Consider the following 20,284-nt stretch of genomic DNA (forward strand, 5'->3'; position numbering starts at 1 on the left):
CACCTCCTCCCTGCCCTGGCCGCCCACAGAGGACGATTTGGGTTGCAGCTGTACGATAGCACCGAGCAGGGCGAAAGTCTCATTCTGGGCAAAAGTGATGTTGGCGTTGTCATGCAGGCCAAAGATCTCAGGAATGTCGTTGAGTGGGAGGCCCTTGATGTAGGAGAGGTAGCCCTGGAGGGTAGGAAGGCACAAGTGAAGCCCCTGCCTGGCCCTACCCCCAGCCTGTGTGCAGCCCTCCAATCGGGCACATTCCCCACCCATCGCCCTGGTTGTAACCTGTTGTTCTTGGGCCTCCAAGGCCCTGGAGGCATCATGTGGGTGGGTGGCTTCTACCTCCTTCCCAGCTCTCTTCTCACTGCCATCCCGCTCCCTGCTCCATCTGGCAGCTCAAACCTGTCACAGTCCCTCCCCTCCACTGATGACCACACTCTGGAGGGCCCGACACGGCCCCTGAGCCCTCCTCACACATCTCGGCTGAAGCAGCGCTTCCTGGGAGCCCTCCCTGGCTGTGGGCTGGTCTGCGGCCCCTCACCCTGCCTCACCCAGTGCACTCAGGCAGTGGTGACTGTCTTGGGGGATGGATTAATCAATGAGAAGGAGCTACTGGAGGGCAGGGGCCACTCTCCTCTCACCCAGCACCCAGGCTGTGCTCACGTTGAGGTCGTAGGTGGGCTGGATCTGGTGGTAGATGCCCGAGGCACTGTAGCTGTGCTCAGGGACGAGCACATCAGGGCTGTAGAAGTCCTCCAGGATGTTCATGATGCAGCGGCGGTCCCAGTCATCGGTGACGCGGCCCCCGTAGTTGATCTCCCCTGCCGTGTACTTGAGGACCTGTGTGGTGGTGGGGGGGTAAGGACCCCACAAGCACCTAGCTCCCTGAGCTCCCTGCCTCCAGCCTGTCTCCAGCCCACCTTGTAGGGGATGTTGTCATACTCGTCCAGAAACATCTTGAGCTGGCTGATGCAGATGCGCAGGTCCCCGTCTGTGAACTCATAGGGGATGTTGAAGCCCAGGGGCCCAAACTTCCGACGCTCGAGCGCATTCCCGTGGAACAGGCACAGAGACAGCAGCAGGGACTTGAACTCCATCACCTATGAGAGGTGAGGAGCAGAGGATGTGAGGGGTGAGGACAGGGGCAGGGAGGGGAGGGCACTGCCAAGTGTGCCTCACCTTGTGACAGGAGTTGAGGAAGTCATCGCTGAGGCTGCTGTAGGACTTGAGCAGATTGGCCTTGACGCCGCGTGGCGGCTCGATGGTCATCTTGGAGCCGTTCTGCAGGATGGACACTGGGAACTTGTTGCTGGGCAGGCTAGTAAGCCACAGGCGGAAGTCCCGGTGCACCTGGTGGCCATGTTCCACATGAGCACTGAGACCCATTCCTGGTGGTCCCCCTGTCACCAATCTCCCTCCTACCCAGGGACGGTGGGCCACCCTCAGCCTGACGCTATACTCCTGGGTGGGCCAGGCCAGGCTGCACCGGTCCACAGGTTAAGAATATGAGCTTTGGTAAGTCCCAGGGTCACTGGCTGGATGGCCTTGAGCAAGTCACATCACAACTGGTAGTGTGACTGGGGGGCCACTGGGAAGATGAATGCCGTCGATCATGTTCTGTAGGTCGGTTCCCGAGTGCTGCCTGTGAGCGGGGCTGGGCCGAGCGCTTTGCGGGACCACCTCATTTAGCTTCAGTCCCAGGCAGACTCGTTAGTACTCCCTTCAGCAGAGGAGGCTGGCGCACCTTGTCGGGATTGATGTGTTCAATGAGGCGCTCGAGGGCTGGCATCCAGCTTGGGGCCAGGTGGCAGTTCTGGAAGAAGACCCACTTGCCCCTCTCTATGGAACTGCGCATCATGGCTTCTGCCCTAGGGCCCTGTGGGGGTGGGGGTGCTGAGTGTTGGGACCAGCTGTCCTGGCCCCCACCAGCCTCCTTGTCCCACCCTTACCTGGCCCTGGCCCAGGGAGATGGCAGACAGCTTCTTGGAGAACTTCATCTCTTCAGCAAACTTGTACAGGTCGGCAGCGGGGTCAGTGCCAGGCGACAGCACAAAGATGAGGGGTGTGGTGGAGTTGGAGTCTTTGAACACCGCCGACAGGTTGGCTGTCTGCAGGGCAGGGAGAGATGCTGGGCTAAGGAGGCACAGGGACCGGGGCAAGGGACAGCAATCTTGGGGCTCCCAGAGAGGTCCTGGGGGCCTGGATCCTCCCAGAGCCTTTGGAGGGGTGGGGCTAGGAGTCCTATAGCCTGACCAAGGCTGTGGTGGTCTGTCCAGGTGCAGCCAGGCCCCTGGCACCCAGGAGGGGCTTAGCTGGTGGCACTGGCTGGTGGCACTTGCCTGGGGCTCAATGAAGCGTGGCTCCAAGTTGGTGGCCACAAAGTCCTGCATGGCATTGGTGACCTTGTCTCCACGCAGGCAGCGCAGAACCAGCAGCTTCTGGAACTGGTCGAGGTACTGGTCCCAGATGCCAGGCAAGGGCTCCCTGCAATAGTGCCCATGTCTCCCTGAAAGCTGACCTGTGGGAGGGCACTGGCCAAGGGACTCTGCTGGCTGGATGGCAGGGGAGAGTGGGGTGCCCGGGGATATGTGCCAGGGGCATGAAGGAGACGTGGCCACAGCAGGGCAATCGTGGGTGGCCCCTCAGAAGGCTCCTGTCTGGGTCTCACCCCCTGGACGTGCCCACCCTGCCATGCCTTGGGCCCAGCTCACCGGTGGGGCTCGTGGCTGTCGAAGATAGCCTGGAATTCTGAGAGGTGTTCCACAAAGTCAGTGGCGAAGGAGGAGAAGGCTGGCAGGTTCGAGAGCGCCAGGATGTCTCGCCAGGCCCGGTCTGAAAGCCAGTCCACTGCAGGGTTCTCAATCATAACCTGGATGGAGCCCCCGGATAGGAGGTAGCGCCACTCGCTCTGGCAGGGGACAGGGGAAGCTAGTGCCAGGCGCTGTGAACCCGTGAGCCCACCCAGTACAGTGAGGGCTTGGGCACTGGTGGCTGTTACTCTCACTACGTGGGCAGCACTTTCCAACACCATGGACACCTGGGACTCATGAGAGCACGAGCTGGGCCCAGGCCAGCCTCCGGGCCCACCAGTGCACTGAGGGCTCAGGAGGCCTGGGCTCACAGGACTGCTTGGGCCACAACTCAACCAGGGTCTCCTGTCTGGTTTTTTTTAATTTTCTCCTATTAATAGTTTTTATCCCATGTGGAAAAGTACAGTAGTTGTGCAGTTCCTGTCTGTTTTTAAGCAAGGAACCATGTTTCCTGAGGCCTCTGCCCCTTTGCTCTTGCTGTATCTTCATGCCTGGCCTTCCCTTCCATCCTGTTCCCCCAGGCCCTACAACAGAGCAACTCCTCAGCCGGCTGTCCTGGCCCGCTGTCCCACCTGGCTGCCGCCCTGCTCATGCACCTGGTCGATCTTGTCCTCGTTCATCATGATGCGGGCACACAGCAGGAAGGCGAACATCAGCTTGTGCTTCTCAAAGAGGCTGCGGCAGACGTTGCTGTAGAGGTTGTAGGTCAGGTAGCGGTTGATGTTGGCGATGCGCTTCTTCAGGTTGTCTGCAGGCAGAGACAATGCCGCACCAGGGGCAGGGGAGGGAACCAGGAGCCCTGGGTCCAGCCCAGCCATCCCCGCAGCAGCCATAGGGCGTCCGGAGCTCCCCTTGGGGCATTTGGGGTTCCCAGTAGAAGGGCTCCCAGGAGGGTAGGGAGGGGTGTGTGTGTTCTCATGTTGAGCGTGTCTGATATGAGAGTGAGAGACTACGGATGTGAGTCTGTGTACGTGCCCACTGTAGAGATGTGTTCACGCATCCCATCTGCGCCAGGTGGGAGCCTGTGTTTGTGTCCACATGTGCACGTGTGCCAGGGTACCTGCCCTCTCTGAGTTGGCGATGCCTGAGAGGAAGATGTTGAGAAACCACTCGAGGGAGTACTGGTACATGGGGTCCACGTTGGCCAGGTCAGACACACAGAAGAAGAGGATCTGGGTGCGGACGGCCACGGGTATGTATTCCATGCGCGTGAGATCGATGTCCTTCTCTGTCTGCTCTGCAATCCTGACCTTGGCCTGGGGGTGCAGTGGAGGGGGGTGACCAGGCCCAGTTAGGCTGGCAAAGAACAGGCAGAAGTGGGTAGGGACAGGGTGGGGAGAGGCAGGCAGGGTGGGCAGCCAGTTGCCGACCTGGATCTCCGCAGCCTTCATTTTGGAAGCCTCCAGCACCTTGATGAGCTCCACGTCATCCACGGGGTTGCCTTCGGAGGAGCTGAGCCGGTACAGGATCTGGTCTTCAATGTCCTTCAGCTCCTGGCGCATCTTGGCATTACTGACAATCAGCTGATTCTTGGCTTCCTCCAGGTCGGGCCGCTCCTCAGCCACTACCTGGCCTAGCAGCTGGTCCTCTAGGCCACTGCCAGAGGCAGGGAACACCTGCCTGTGATACCGGGTGGTCCCCGAGGGCCCGCCCCATCTCTCTGTTCTCCTAGGGCTCCAAGAGCAGAGTCCCTGCCTGTGTCAGCCTGGGAGGCCTAGCCTGTCTCAGGCAGCAGGGATAACGCAGAACCTGCTCTCAAAGTGATCAGTTTTTAGTGAGACCTCGGGTGGCAGCCTGGAATCCCAGTCAGGGCCAGGCAGTTGGATGTGTGAGCTGCTGGGGTCTCTGAAAAACTCCCTCTCAGCAGGCGGGGTTAAGGTGACTGGGACGGACAGGCCTTAAGGGTGTTTCCACTCCCTGTCCTGTGGACAGGTTCACCGTGGCCACTGGCATGGAGCAGGCCTCTGGGGCTGGCGGGTGGCCAATGAAAGCCATAGTGCCTGGGCTCATGGCACAAGGGCAGGAAACGGCTGGGGTGCAGGGGCCGAGTGTGCCTGACTCGGGCTCCAGGATAGCTCTCGAGGTCAGTGCACAAGGGCTCGAAAAGGGCTGAGCTGCCGGGGAAGAGACGAGGTGGGGCTAATGCTCTCGAGGGAGGCTGGGTGGGGCCTTGACCGAGGATCAGGATGAGTGAGGGGTGGGGGTTTTAGGTGGAAACAGTGCAAGAAAGGGAATCCTGTGGAAGGGCTAGAACGTCCTGGAGTGTCAGCGTGACCGGGAGGAAGCTGGCAGAGGCTCTGAATGGGGGAAAGACCCACTTAGCCCAGGCCTGGGGGTAGGAGAGGGGCCGCTGGACAGGCCGAGGCACAGCTGATACTCAGAAGCCTGGGGGCGGGGCTTACCTGGGCGACAGGGTGAAGTTGATGAGGGTGAGTTTGGTGGCGATCTCAGGCGTGTAGTGTGGGTTGGGCAGCTTGGTGGTGATGTACATCCTGAAGTCCTCGTGGTAGGGGATCACCGTGTCTCCCAGCTTCAGCACCGTGTTCCCCTGCTGCTTGTATGTCTGTGGTGGGCGGGGTGGGCAAGTGCTGTGGCCTGGGCTTCACCAGTGTGTGTGGGGGGGAGGCTGCTCGCTCCCCTGTCCAGGCCAGCAGGCTGCCCCGCCCCACCCACCCACGGCTGCAGGCTCACCTGCTTGAGCAGCACGGGCTCCAGAGCGGGGTCCAGCTCCTCGCCCACATTCTCCAGAAGGCAGGGCTTGCCGAAGCGGATGGCGTTCTCCATGCTGCGCAGGAAGTCCCGGTCGCTCAGCTTGAACACATCCAGCCCATTGTCCTTCTCCTGTGGGAGTAGGGCAGGTAGGTGTTTGGGGGCTGAGAGCCACCCCAAGGCTCAGCTACTCCTCTTGTGCCTGCTGAGCCTGGCTGTGGGGATGGTGGCACCTGGCAGGGGGCTTACCATGTTCTTGATCCACTTGTTGGCCTGTCCCTGAGGGTCAATGAAGTGGGTCCAGCGCTGGGAGAACTGATTGATGACCCCGTTCTCCACTGACAGTGTGTCGTTGGGGAGGCCAGCGATCTGTGGGGCACCAGGCGTCATACTGGGTCGGGGCTTTCACATGAAGGGTCAGCCGGGGCATCAGCTACTCCCCACCTCCTGGTTTGGCTGTGTCTGTCCTCTCCTTATTGTGTCCTCTTGGAGGTGTGGGCAGGTGACAGTGAGCTCCTAGGCTGGCTCCCAACACCCTCCTTCACTAGGCTTCTCTGTCCTTCTGCCTACTGAGTTCTCACTCAATTAGACCATCTCCACAAAGCCTGCAACCCATTGGCCTTCCCAGCCTATGCTCACCTTTGACCTCTGCTTACTGCCTCTTGCTTCTCTCCCTGTGCCAACCCTACTTGGCTCTAGCTGAGACATGACTTTTTCTAGGGACCTCAACCCTCCCTCTGGACACTGTTCCCCCAGCTTCATCCCCTTGAGTCCTCTGCCCACAGCTGGCATCTGAGCCACCCTGAGCTCGGCTTTCTCCTCTCCTACCCACCACCTTCTAGCTGGGCCTGGGTGGTTCAGGGGCGGCATCTCAGAGCAGACAAAGGAAAGAGGGTGGAGAGAGGCAGAGGCTCCCAGCCCAGTGTGTACCAGGCCACAGGCCCAGCCTAGTCACTCAGCCTCCCGGGGCGAGCACCTGCCACGAGCGGATCTTCACAGGGTTCCCCAGGGTTCCCACGAGCGTGGGCTCGGAGGTGTGTGGGACTTGGTGGGTCACGAGCTTCTTGACCCACTGGTTGTAGAGCACTGTGCGGTACTGGCCCTGGGAAGATGTCAGACTCAGGTCCACGCCACACGACACCTGTGACACCCTCCCGCCTCCCTCTGCGCCCCAGCACACGGCAGTTGCACACAGAGCTGGACCCTGTGCTCTAGTCCCACTTTGGGTGACTTTCTTGGCCTCCATAAACCTTAGCCACTCGTCTGTGAAACAGGGAATCATAATAAGGGCCACTCCTCAGGGCATCTGTGAGGACTGGGTGATCACACACGGCCGGCCAGGAACGGGAGGCCAGCCCACCAGGGCGCATTATCTGGCTGTTTGGTGTACTGCCGTCTCCTCAGTGCCTGGCTCAGCGCCTGGCTCAGACAGGGCGCCTGCTAAGTGCTCGCTGAATGAGTGAGCGAGGGGAGAGCCCCTCTTCAGGCTGCCCATCGGGGAGTGAGGCCTCAGGCAGTCTATTTGGGAGGTGAGGCTGTCCTGGGCAGGGTTGGGGCTCCTTACTGTGAAGGGGCCCAGGTAGGCCACAAAGCCAGCAGCCAGCAGCACATCTCCAGAGATGTTTTCAAGCATGTGCTCCAGGTTCTCCACTGTCTCCTGCCAACGCACCCTCTCATCCGACAGACCATTGATGAGCTGCAGAGGGAGCCCTGTGGGGTGAGCTCTGGAAGGCTAGGCCAGGGGCCTGGGTGCAGCCCAGTGCAGCCCCCAGGCTGCCAGGGGCGGGGGTTTGCAGACAACCACCCCAGGACCCCACCACCACCCAGACACTTCTAGCCTGTCTAGGGCAGGCCCCGAACACAGGCCCTGCCTGGAGGGGTGTGTGCACCTTGTCAGCTCGGCCCATCCGTTGCTCACACTGCTCACACTTCAGCTCCAGCTCCTCCTTCTTGGTGATGCACTCTCGGTACCTGGCCTGCATTGTGGCAATGCCGTCCTCCACCTCCTGCAGGCGCTGCTTTGCCTCCTCCAGGATCTTCTGTGTCACCTCCAGGTCTTCCTGGGCCTCCCGCAGGGCTTGCTGCAGGCAGAGGGCACAAGGACAGCTTGTGGAGTGACCTGGGGAGTCTTTGTCCCTTTCCCCTACCCCTAGTTGTACCCAGCCCTCACCCGCTTGGGCTCCACAGCCTTGGCCACGAAGTGGTACTTGTGCATGGCGCGCACCCACTGGCAGATGGAGGTGCAGGCCTTGGACACCTTAGCGATGGCAGCGGGCTGGAACTCTTCATTGTCGATGTATGGCTGGATGGCTTTGATCACTGCCTCCCCAATGTTGTCCTGGACATGGGAACCATAGGCCTCAGAGGGCTACTTCCCAGGGAGGACAGGGCAGTGGGCCTGCTAAGGGATACCCTGATCCTGTGCCTCATGCCTGTGCAGGCTTCAGTACAGGTGTCCTCCTCAGGGAATAAACACAACCCAAAAAGACAGGCCGGAAGAGAAACATACGTGTTCCAGGATTTCAAAGAACACAGTTGGAGAGTTCTTGAGAAATGACATAGACTCAAGATCTGATGACACACAGGCCCCATTTAAAACTCATTTAGAGACAAGGGCTGCTTCCTTGGAGGCGTGGAGACGGCAGGGTAATGACCCCCACACCAAAAGCTCACCACACCCTGGGGCTCTTGTCCCACAATGAGAGACTCCAACCTTGTAGTTCAGGACAGGCCCAGGAAGCTGCATTGTTCATGAGCTCCCAGAGCTCAGAGCCTGGGACCAGGGGAGCCTGAGCACTGGCCCTGAACACTCCTGATTTGGGCTTAATTAGGCCTGGGGGGGCCTTTGGTTTTCAGTCTGATGGAAGAGGAGAAGAAGAAATGGGAAGCTCATAGGGGGTCCTGCTGCCTTCCAGTGCACCCTGCGAAGTGCCTGGGGCCCAACACCAACATAGGGTGGTGGTGGATGGCCACATGGCACAGACAATTGCTCCCCAGCCAATTTCTGGGCAGAAGAGTGGGCTCCAGGCTGACCTAACCTTTTGGCATCTCCCAAGACAGCATATACCCATGAGCGACGCGAGCCCCAGATAGACAGGGAGAGAAACTCAAAGGCAAACAGAGGGAAGCTTAATCTCAGGTGCCGAGGTTGAGAGGCAGAGGCAATGATCAAGCAGATGGTGAATGTCTAGGCCAAGGCCATGGGGGTCACAGGGAGGAAAGGGCTTGGCAGTCTCCAGGCTGCAGATCCTTGGAGTAACTGAGGGTGACATCCTGTGGGCACAGGAGTCTGCTTGGGTCCTAATTTCCTCAATACCCATCTGTGGGTGGGTATGTCTGTCACCCTCACCAGCCAAAGGGTTCCTTCATTCTGGGATCTTGTTCCTGGTAGCTCTGTGGCTGCAGGGCTGTGTGCATGCAGGGTTAGGGACACAGGGCAGAGACCCCAGTGCTGTGGTGGGCAGGCTCCTCTCCCTGCTCTCCTGCCCAGCTGGGCAGCCCTCACTCACTGGCGGGCGTGCTCACCTTGTCAAACTTGAAGAGGCCCTCGAGGAAGCGGCCGGGGTCCTGCAGCAGCCCCTTGCCAGGCTCCCAGTAGTCATCTACCTTGGAGCCAGGCTTCTCTCCGGGAACCTTCTTGGGCTTGATGCCCTTCAGGATGCACACAGCTTCTATGACCAGCTTCACACCTGGGGGCGGCCGTTGCATGGCACGCACCTGTGGGCCAGGCCAAGAGTCGAGAAGGAGAAATCCATCACTGAGTGTACCCCTGGGTAGGGACAGCTGCCAGACAGGGTGGGCCTTACCAACCAAGTCTCTACCACCACAGATGAAGGGCATGCCTGGAGACCTTGAGGTTGGCCCACTGCTCCACGTGCCAGGCCTGGCCACAAAATCCTGGATGCTCATCTCAGGGCCCAAGACCTCCCATGCACCTGCTGGGCCCTGGGGCTGGTACAAGGAGATAAGGGCACGTGGCTGGGTTCAAGCCCTAGTTCTGCCCTCACCTCTTGGCACATGACCCCCAAGGGATGTGTAGAGAGAGGGCCTGGGTGCCAGGACCCAAAAGGCACCAGGAAGAAGTGCAAAGGAGAGCTCTGGGAGAAGCCTGGCTGCCTACCTCGGTCACATCACTTTTGTTGAGGTTGCGCAGGCTGGCCAGGGCTGCATCCAGGGCAGGCAGTGCCTCATCCAGGTCCTTCTGGGCATCATCAGCAATAGCTTGTGCCTTCCTGGCCTTCTCATTGGCCTTGATCTCCTCTGCCTGCACTGATTTCCGGGTATCCTCAGCGAGGGTCGTGTCTAACTGAGGACCGGAGGCAGGGAGGGAGCAGCTGGTGGCTAGTGTCAGGAAGAGGTGTGCCCTCCTCCCCTTTCTCTTCTTTGTCTCTCAGCCTTCTCAGGTGGAAGAAAATGAGGGCTGGGATGCCCCATCCACCAAGGACTCTTAGCTGTGACAGGCCTTGGAGATCTGGAATGCTAAGAGCCCCTTCCAATCCTGAGTGCTTACTGTGGGCCTGGCATGGGGCTCCAGCTTTACACGCTTGAGCACAATTGCCCTATGGGGCAGGGCCCCCTAAGCCCACAGGGCACCTCCATGTAAGACAGAGAAAGGCGCTCCTCCCACAAGTCCTTGTCTTTCCATCTGCTGGAGAAAGTTTCAATACACCGACTTTGTAGAGCAGGACTACTTCTGCAGGAAAGCTGTCATAATGAATATGTAAATCTACCCGGCTGGTGTGGCTCAATGACTGAGCATCGACCTATGCAGCAGGAGGTCGCCAATTCAATTTCCAGTCAGGGCACATGCCCAGGTTGTGGGCCTGATCCCCAGTGGAGGGCATGCAGGAGGCGGCCAGTCGATGTTCTCTCTCATTGATGTTTCTAACTTTCCCTCTTCCTCTCTCTCTAAAAATTATAATAATAATAAAAAAGAATATGCAAATCTGCAATGTCTGCAGCAGGTGGAGCTCAGAGGATCTCAGAGAGAGACTAGGCAAACTCTGCATGTCCATGTTGTAATTATTGGGGCTTGGATTTGTTTGTCTTACTCTCCACTGTATCCCCTTCCCAGTGCAGTATTTGGCATAGAATAGGCTCTGACCAAGCATTTGTTGAACAACAAATGACCACTGAATGAGGAAATGGCACAGACATGCTAAGCAACCTGTAGGGGGCAGGCAGCTAGCAATCTTGCCGTTGCACGGGGATGTGGAGCTTCCGCAGACATGGTCAGACCTCAGGGACTGTTGGGAACACCCTTCACCTTGATCTGCTCCATGGTGAGCGTGGTGTCCTTGGCAGCCTCCTCCAGCAGAGGGCGCATAATCTCCAGCTCCTCCTGCATCTTGGCCACATCCTCGGAAGTTCGTAGCAGCTGAGGGTACGGGGGTCACAGAAAAGAAAACAAGTGTGACAGGGGGCTGGAGAGAAAGTCAGGTCTGGAGGGGGCTGGAGAGAGGGCCCTGCAGGGCTCTCCTCACTCATGAGTGAGAGGCTATGGCTGGCAACTTCAGTGGCCCCCAGGTTGCCCAGTGGACCCGAGGAAGGGAGTAGTCCCCTGAGAATCTGGAGGAATCTGCTTTGGCCTTGCCTTTGGGCTGGCAGCTTGTGCTCTTTCGATGAAGAGGGAAGCCACCCATTGAAACACTGCTGCCAACTGAAAGGCTGGGCTGAGCTGCCCGGAGCAGGGCTGAGGTGGAGCAGGCAGAACCACGCAGCTGCCGCTGCCCACAGCCCCACCCCAGCTCACCTTGTCGAGGCCACTCTTCATGCGGTTCTTGCCCGTTTTAAGCTCTTGTTTCTTCTGCCCAATGAGGATGGAGAAAATATTGAGCAGCTCCAGGTAGCTCTTGGGGGTCACGTAGTTGTAGCGGGCCAGCTCGGCCAGGTACTCGACACACTTCTTGGCCACTGACTGGTGAATATGCACGCAGACCTGAATCTGTGGGGTTGGGGACCACTGATGGAAGCCTTGTGCAGCCCCAGCAAAGAGAGGATACCAGGGTGTCCTCGAAGCCCCCTCAGCCTGGTCCTGAGAAGGGAGCCATGTGCAGGAACCTCGACGCCCTTCACACTTACTCTCTCCTATGAACTCACAACCTCAAGGACAAGGTCACCTCTTCTGCATGACCCAGAGAAGCTAAGGGATTTGTTCAAAGCAGAGCTGGCTTGGAATGTGGACCCAGCTCTTGGCCCAGTCACAGCCCCCATAGCCTGCCTTTCTTTGAGAGCCCTAAGGTGAAGTCCCCCCTTAGACTGGATCTGAGGTACGGGAGGGCCCAAGGCTTCAGCATAGTTGAAGGGAAATGGGAAATGGACTCACCCTAGCTCTTGGCCCCCAGGTGACCCTCACTCTCTCAGGTGGGATCAGACAATTCTAGCCCCTAATCTGTGGTCTCCAGGTTGTGACAGGAAGTTCTTTGAAGGAAGCTGCCACAGAGCCCTCAGGGAATAAGATAGACAGTGACCGTGACTGTGTGCCTAACCTCCTGCATCACTATGATGACCCTGTGGCACTCCCACTACACAGATGAAGAAACCGAGGCTTAGATAGGTAAAGCTGTTTACTTAAAGTCTTACCAGGACTCTCACGCAGGCCTTGGTGACCCCCAAGCCCAAACCTAACCATTTCCCCCTGATAGCTTGTTTCTAACCAAGACACTTACTAGTCCTTCAATGACTTCAGAGGTGGCTTCCAGTTCTGGGATTTCATTTAGAAATGTGGTGGCCACAGACTCTAGGGCCTCTGCTGGCCACTCGTTAAACCAGTCGATGGTACAGCAGTTGACTAGGGACGGGAACTGCCTCAGGCGAGCTCGGAAAACCTCTCCGATGGGGCTGGAGGGCCAGGAGTCCAAATGAGGCCGAGACACTGACTTACAGCCCCAGAAACCCAGGACCCAGGGCCCTTCCAGAGCCCTGTGGCACGGCAGCCGGAGGCAACACACAGTAGCCGGGGCCCAGTGGCATGGTGGCAAGACCCAGGCCGTTCTCCTTATGGTGGCCCAGTACACCCTGCCCAACCCTGCTGTCCGTGTGGCTGTGGGGGCTCCTGTACCTCATGCACAGCACCATGTGGATGTTGCTGCGCACGCGCCCTGTGTAGGCAGCCATGAGGTTGGCCTTGGTGGGCATAAGGCCCTGCTCCTGGACAGAGGGCCGCATGGTGTTGACAATCTGGTCTTGCTCGTCCAGGGTATAGAGGTTGGGAATGTCACCCGAGTTCAGGATGTTGTTGATGTCCTCCAGGAAGGACTCATTCTTGATCTAAGGAGGGATGGGGTGGAGAAACAGCCTTGAAGATGGCTCCTGGGTGTTGGACTCCACAACCACAGTCTAACTGGACCTTCACAACAGCCCCGTCTGCCACCGCCTGTCTCAGAGAAGCCTAGGGTCATATAAGTGACCTCACAAGTCGTGGTCTAGGTCTCACACCCAGGCCTGCTCTGTGGCAGGGACCCTGAACATCACCATTGTGCTGTGGAAGGGCCTGGCATCTCCCTCTTCACTGTTCCGGCCTCTCCATGCCTCCGTTTATTCACAGGGAGAAACCAGGCCACAGGCAGAAATGGGTCCTTGCCCAACTCGTATGGCCAGGGCCTGGCCAGTGCCAGAGGGCACTCTACCTTGGCTGACTCTGTGCAGGGAGCCCAGGGGCAGGAGCAGAGGGGCCCTGGTCAGGGTGGGGCACATCCCAGGGATTTAGCCATGGTCCAACCCTGACCACCAGCAGGTTTAATCTCTGCTCTATTTGCCTCGAGGCCCCAGAGCAACAGCCTCTCCTCTCAGAGTCGTGGAGAGAGACCTCATGCCCAGGGAGCTCCAGGGGGAGCAGCCCCTGGGGGAACCATGGGCACAGCACTTTGGGCACAAGTTGGTTGGCCCCAAGTTGGTTGGCCCTTGAAGCGGGAAGCTGTTGGCCAGTGAGAGGGTACTGCTTGTGGTCAGCTATAGTGCCAAGGGCCTTCTGCACATTTGGGGTGTAGTAATGATCTATGCCCCATGCGCCTGACCCACCCACCTGTGGCTCCCCCAGTTCCTGACCATCCCTCCTAAGATCCACCCCACTGACAGTGACTTGGGCATAAAGGACTGACCACCTTCCAAAATGTCACATTGAATGGGGTTATACCCGCCCACCCTGGACCCTGCCTGACCCAGGTGGTGGCACCTGGGTGTCCGAGAACAGAAAGGTGATGGGCAGGTTTTGTAGGCCAGCCTTGAGCAAGACCTTCTTGACATCTTCTCGCCACTCAGTCATGCCATAGCTCTTGGATAGCTCAATCTGGAAGCACTCATACTCGGCCCTGGAGATGAGTTGGAAAGCGGTGTGATAAAGCTTGGGCAAGTGCGGAGGGGTTAGTAGGTGTCCATGCCCCACCCCAGCCATGCGGGGACTTGCTCCCACTCTGAGCACATCTGCAGACTCTTCAGACCCTGACCTGCCTCTTGCCTCCAGACCTTCGTTTGAGCTGTTCCCTAGACCTGAAATGCCTTTCTCTTCCACCCTCCCAGCTCTGATTCTGAGAGCAAGCCCATGGCTACCACCTCTATGAACCCCTCCTGGATGAGTACATGTACACCCCCTTCCCACAGCAGCACAGGGCACTGCTGCTGCCTCTCCTTGTACCCCAGATCCCATTGCTAGTCCTTCCAGAAGCCCATGGGCTGAGAGGGGCTGGCTTGGGGCTGCCCTGCGTTCCCAGCACTGTGGAAGGACATGGAAGGAACCCACAGTTTGCCACCAGCTGCCCACCAGCCTGGGACCCTCACATGTGCGAGGTGAGCCGCGTGAGGGAGCTGCGGCCGCTGCCGCCCACGCCCAGCAGGAGCGCATTGCCCAACGCCTGGCGCAGGGTGCGGCTGATGCGGCAGATGTGGCTCAGGGCGTCCATGAAGAGGACCAGCTTCAGCTTGGCTGTGTTGATCTGGTTGTAGTCCTCCATGTATTCCGCAATCACCTGCATCATCTGGGGGGATGGGGAGAACTGGTCCTCCCTCTGTGCCTGTGCACCTGCACCCCTGAGGGGAGGTGCACCCCTTCCCATAGCCTGCCCTGCTCTGCTGTGCATGGGAAGGGTATTGGGTTTTAAGAAGCCAAGTCTGCCTGAACCATATACTTGTCCTTAGAGATGGGTCAAGTGGGACCAACTGTACCTATTCGACAGGTGAGGAAACGGGACTCAGAGAGGCAAATACTGGCCTGAAGTCCCAGAACCGGACTTCTAGCCCAGTGTCCTGACGCTCAGTCTGTTACCAGTGGCTGCAGAGGGCTTAGGTCCCAGGGGTGTAGAGTGAAGAGGCCCCCACCAGGAGTAGGCTTCTTACCTTCTTCTCGCTGGTGATGAGCTCGTAGGACTTGACGTCAGAGCCTGGTGACATGAAGTCCCCATAAAGGAGGGGCTGAAAGGGGCAAACCTTACTGAAGGCTACCTCCCATTTCTCCATGTGGCCCTCAAGGAGCTTGTCGAACCAGGTGCGGTCCTCCTCGTTCACCAGGCGGTCACGGAACACACGGCAGTTCTCATGGTACCACAGTCGCAGCAGCTGCACTTTGTCCTGAGGCCACCTCAGCGTCAGTGCCCACCCTCAGCCCTGGGTCCTTAGCCACCTTTCAAAGTACCAGGAGTGGGAGGGTGTGGGAGTAGCAGCTCTTGGGCCTGGCTACCACTGAGCCCAAGCAAGGGCCATTGCAGGGGCGGCCTGAAGGTGCACCAGCTGACCGACAGGGCTGAGTCCTGCAGAGTGCTGCCCAGGCCGCCCCACCCCCAGCTCAGCCCAGTGCCTGCTGGGCATCTAGCTCCATTAGCCCGTCATGGCTGCTCCTCTCTAATGGCTCCCATGGCTCCCCAAACTCTCAGCCTGGGAGGAATGCCTGATTCGATTTACACCTTCACAGTACCTCACATCTAACCACTTAGCAAATGCCACTGATCGGATCCTCTGACTCTGCCCCCATCTCTCTGCTGCCACTTCCATCCCAGCTTCCCTGCCTCCCCTGGGTGACTAGACCACCCTCAGGAAGCCCCAGGCTCTTCTCTCAACTCCTTTGGCTATAGCTTGGCAGGGCCAGGGCGCTTCTGTCTTGCTCGCTCTCTCCCCCTGGTCCCAGGCTCCACACACTCTCACCGGTCAATTCTCCATTTCACAGATGTGTTCCCCACCTGCCCCTGGCGCCCTGGCTCCTTCAGGACGCTGTGCCCCCGGCAGCCTGTCCAGTACACCTGACACCCTGCTCCCCACTGTACTCCCTGCTCCCCACAAGTCTTCTCACACCAGGGCCTCTCTGCCTGGCCCCGCCCTGGCTCCCTCTTCTGTGTGGCCCCATCACTGCTGCTGGGCTTGACCTGTGAGACGGAGCTCAGCCGCACAAAGGAAGCGCTCCTGGGGCCTGGCCCCACCCAGGATGGGGAGTTTGGGCAGGGAGGCCTGAGACTGGGGGGCTGAGGGCAGAGCGGGCAGAGCGGGCACTTCTCTACTGGACTCTGGGGAGGGGCCTGCCTGATCCTCACCTCAACCCTGGCTGGGTCAGCCATGAGGATGCCCTGGAAGACCTTGGAGAGGTCCCTCAGGTTGAAGGTGTAGTGGGACTTGGCTGGGGTGGGCAGCAGCTGGGAGGTGATGGTGGCGTACACCATGATGGTAGCTTCCACGAGGGGATCCGCGAAGTGGACGATGTTGGGGGCCCCGGCTGTGGGAATAGGAGTGGGCCTGGGTCACACAGGCAGGAGCTCCCTGTGCAGCCTCTGAAGGTCCTAGCCTCTGCCCTTGCTGGTGCTGTGTTCTCACCGACACCCCTTCTTCAGGCAGCATACTTGGACTCTACCTACCCTTCTGCCTCTCTCAGATGTGGTCTCCTCCACCAGGCCTTCCTGATGCCCCCCCTCCCTCAGGGAGAGGAGGCTCCTGCTCCGAGTGTCCCCCTTTTGCATCCTTGTCACTAACAGCCTGTGCACTGGGGCACTGGTCTGCATTCAGTGCTGGTGAGCTGTGACTCCCAGACCTGACATGCCAGTTCTGAGCCACGTGTGGGGAGGGCCACGTGGTCCCCGTGGGCTCAGGACTTCACGGTGAGTGCGGGGGCTGGCGCTCAGCCCTGACCCTCAGGCTCACCTCGGAGCTGCTGCAGCCTCCAGCCTGCCTCTTCACCACTAACAACCTATTTGCTTGCTCTTTGAAAACTACCAGTTCTTTGCTGGAAACCACAGTCTGTCAGCAGGAACTTGGGGCAGAGGGAGCCCCCAGGATTGGGAAAAAGTACAGAAGGGTAGGAGGGCTCCCGAGCTCCAGATGGGGCTCTTCTGCACACGCCGGTGCTGTTCTGGTCCTGGGCACAGACATGCCTCACCTCAACACGTGAACATGCTTGTGGGGAGACAGACTGACAGACCACGTGCAGGCGGACAGGGAACGGGACGGAAAGTGCCATGGAGAGACTGGTAGCAGGAGAGGTCAGGGAGAGCCAGGTCGGGATTCCGACAGGCCTCGTGGAGGAGGGGCCTCTCCAGAGAGGGGACTTGGAGGGCGAAGGCCCTGAGGTGGGCACACCTGGGTGTTAAGGACCAGCAGGAGGAAGTGAGGGCACAGGGACCAATAAGGTGGTTTTGCTTGCTACTGTTGGAGGTTGGGGCATGAGAGAGAGAGAGAGAGAGAGAAAGAGAGAGAGAGAGAGAGAGAGAGAGGATATGGTCTGATTTAGTGTTTGAATGGGTCCCTCTGGCTACAAGTGGAGGATGGGTGGACAGAAGACAGACAGATGGATGCAGGGTGAAGGAGAAGCAGGAGTTCTGGCTACAAGTGGAGGATGGGTGGACAGAAGACAGACAGATGGATGCAGGGTGAAGGAGAAGCAGGGGTACCAGGGAGAGGGCTGCTGCTAGGGCTGGGTGAGTGAGGGTGGGCTGTGGCTGGGTGGCTTCCGGAGGGACAGTCAGCAGGATCTCCTGAAGATGTGAGTGAGTGAGAGAGGAGGCTGGATGACGCTAAGGCTCTTGTCCTGGGCGCCTGGAAGGACAGCTGCCATCACCTGAGAGGAGGGGCCTGGGTCCGACAGGCTCAGTCTGACGTGGTGGACGTGGGAGGAGCCTGGGTCAGGGCTTTGGGGAGAGGCCTGGGCTGACGAGGATGGGTTTTGTTGCTGGGGCGGGAGGGATGCCTGGGGACACCTGGTCAGAGGGAGAAGAGGCTGGAGAGCGAGCCCCCATCAGTCTAGGAAGAGGTGGCCGGAGAGAAGGAGAGGCCAAGGCTGCCGACAACCAGGGCAGGTAAAGACCAAGAGCTGACCTTTGGTCTGGCCACACGAGGCCGCGGGTGACAAGAGCACTCCTAGGGCAGTGTGGGGCTCAAGGGACAGTGGGAGGAGACAGCGCTTCGGAGGGGTTTTCTGTCCAGGTGAGCACAGTGAGCACAGAGATGGAGCGATGGCCCCGGGGAAGTGGGGAGGGGCCGAGAGAAGTGCTTTCGTGTCTGTTGTTAAGATGAAAGTAACCAAGACAGTTTGCACGAGCACCACTGGTGTGGAGGGTGCAGGCGGAGCCACATCTTCAAGCAGACAGCAGGGGGTGGGATTCGGGTCTGAGAGGGGGGCTTGGCCTCACCAGGAAGTAGGGACGTTCATTGCCCAAATAGGAGAGGGTCCTGAGGGAGGCCTGGGTGCAGGGAAGCAGCGGGTGTGGAGGACTAGAGAGGGCTGTCTCCTGATAGCCTCTCTCGGCTGACGGGGAGAAGAGGTGGCACACGAGGTGGAGAGAGAGCTCTGGCGTGTCCATAGCCCTGCTGCAATGACCGACAGACTGCTTCACGAGGGCTGCCCACCCCCCGCTGCGGGTCCCACCCCCTCAAGTCCAGGCCCACTCTTTGGACAGGCTGCTCTCTTTGGAGCCTCTGCTTCCTCAGACAGGGTAGAGATTGTTGGATTCCTTTATTCATTCACTTAACTCACATTTACTTGGCTTCTACTACGGGCCAGACACTAACCCAAGCACTGAAGGACCGACCGCTAGAAGAGGGGTGAGTGAGCCCAGGAAGGCCGTCAGCCCCAGTGCTAACCTGTCCCCAGTCCCCGCATGAGCCTGAGGATGGTCCACTGTGGCCCCTGGTCCTGCCTCAGCCACACCTGCCTGGAGCCCAAGGCTCATTCAGAGCCAGAGTCCCCTCCCATCCGGGCCTGTACTTACGCACGGGGTCCCGGTGACTTTTCTCTCCAAGGAGTCCATCTAGGAGGGGTTGAGAGAGATGAGGCTTGGAGTTACGTGGGCTCTTTGCTGCCCACCCTGGCTGACGGCTCCCAGAGTAGCCACCAACCCCCCTGCCTGGAGCAATGTGGCCCACGCCCCTAAGCTGGGCATGTAGATACATCTGGCCTGTAGCACCAGGGGGACATGGTAGGCAAAACCAGAGGAGAAAGAGCCTGAGGAAGCTTGACTCCCAGCAGGCATAACCTGGCACAGTGCTAGGTGGAGTGCACAGGTCAGAGCGTGTGCTAGGAGGGCTGGAGGGGAAAACTCTGTGCTGGGGTGGACTTGTCCTCACGCCCCAAGAAGGATCAGGGCCACTTTGTCCATTCTTTTTCTTGTTGTTGTTAATTCTCACCTGAGGATATTTTATCCATTGAATTTTAGAGAATGGAAGGGAGGGGGAGAGAGAGAGAGAAACATCGATGTGAGAGACACATCCATGGGTTTCCTCCCGCATGCACCCCAACTGAGGCTGGGGATTGAACCGACAACCCAGGTATGTGTCCTTGACTGGGAATCGAACCCACGGTCCTTTGTTGTGAGGGCCAATGCTCTGTTCCCTGAGCCACACTGGCCAGGGCTGTCCATTCTATCTTGATGGCTTTTCCTGAGTTCCAAAAGTAAATCCTTCCACCAGCGTTTCTGAGCAAGTACTAACGGATACGTGGGTACTTATGCAGGTAAATGCACATGTGTACACATGTGTATATCAGCAGTCACCACCTGCCAGGTTTCATGCTGGATGCTCTACATACAATGTCTTATTTAACCTTCAGGACTTGGGGTGGTGGGTACTAATATTATCACCCATTTTACAGATGAAGAAACTGAAGCTCAGAGAGGGTCATGAATTTGCCCAAGGTAACACAGCTGAGTAAGGGGTGAAGCCAGGTCAGTGGTTCAGCACTCCCCACTTTCCAGCAGCTGCCCAGCTGTCTGGTGTTGCTTACTGGACCTTTGCCATGCACTCCCCCACCTCTGCCCCGTGCTCACCCATCCAACTGCCCAGGATGGTGGAGAAGATACGCTTCTTGCTGACCTCGTCCATCTCAGTGAAGGACAGGTGATTGAAGTGGCGTGTCAGTCGTGGGGTGATGGCATTCCTGCCTCCGCCTGGGGGGCCCATGGCACAGACAAAGTTGATGTCCACCAGGTTCTTGAAGGCTCCTGGAGTGGGGGCAGGAAGTCAGGACAGGGCCCTGCCCAGGGCTGCAGCATGACTCTTGTGGGCCCTAGATACTTCTCTTCATGGGCCTCCTCCTCCATTAAAAAAATTAAAAAATGCCCTGGCAAGTTTGCTCAGTGGTTAGAGCATCGGCCTGCGGTCCAGAGAGACCCGGGTTCGGGTCCCACTAAGGGCACGTACCTCGGTTGCAGTTTGTCCCCGGCCCTGGTTGGGTTGTGTGGGTAGCAACCACTCGATGTGTCCCTTTCACGTCGATGTTTCTCTCTCTCCTTTCCTCTCTCTCCCTCCCACTCTATCTGAATAAAAAATAAAAAAGTGTCCTCGGGTGAGGATAAAAAAAAAATATT

At 58.6% G+C, this 20,284-nt stretch overlaps 1 protein-coding gene across 1 annotated transcript in view; it reads right to left on the bottom strand.

Annotated features, from left to right (window-relative positions):
• The window catches only part of DNAH1 (dynein axonemal heavy chain 1), a 73,452-nt gene that overhangs the window by 2,036 nt on the left and 51,132 nt on the right, over positions 1-20,284 (bottom strand). The window contains 30 exon segments of the mRNA XM_036267106.1: positions 1-174; positions 658-834; positions 915-1,094; positions 1,174-1,344; positions 1,739-1,870; positions 1,944-2,102; positions 2,334-2,478; positions 2,706-2,902; positions 3,401-3,552; positions 3,865-4,060; positions 4,175-4,400; positions 5,207-5,367; positions 5,496-5,645; positions 5,763-5,882; positions 6,490-6,615; positions 7,078-7,209; positions 7,403-7,594; positions 7,684-7,851; positions 9,039-9,230; positions 9,634-9,819; positions 10,780-10,890; positions 11,266-11,457; positions 12,182-12,353; positions 12,574-12,782; positions 13,687-13,822; positions 14,289-14,485; positions 14,844-15,074; positions 16,028-16,206; positions 18,692-18,730; positions 19,745-19,918. Coding sequence (XP_036122999.1) covers positions 1-174; positions 658-834; positions 915-1,094; positions 1,174-1,344; positions 1,739-1,870; positions 1,944-2,102; positions 2,334-2,478; positions 2,706-2,902; positions 3,401-3,552; positions 3,865-4,060; positions 4,175-4,400; positions 5,207-5,367; positions 5,496-5,645; positions 5,763-5,882; positions 6,490-6,615; positions 7,078-7,209; positions 7,403-7,594; positions 7,684-7,851; positions 9,039-9,230; positions 9,634-9,819; positions 10,780-10,890; positions 11,266-11,457; positions 12,182-12,353; positions 12,574-12,782; positions 13,687-13,822; positions 14,289-14,485; positions 14,844-15,074; positions 16,028-16,206; positions 18,692-18,730; positions 19,745-19,918 — 4,976 coding nt within the window.

The sequence above is a fragment of the Molossus molossus genome, unplaced genomic scaffold, assembly GCF_014108415.1.
Source record: "Molossus molossus isolate mMolMol1 unplaced genomic scaffold, mMolMol1.p scaffold_m16_p_18, whole genome shotgun sequence".
In the NCBI taxonomy this organism is placed as follows: Eukaryota; Metazoa; Chordata; class Mammalia; order Chiroptera; family Molossidae; genus Molossus; species Molossus molossus.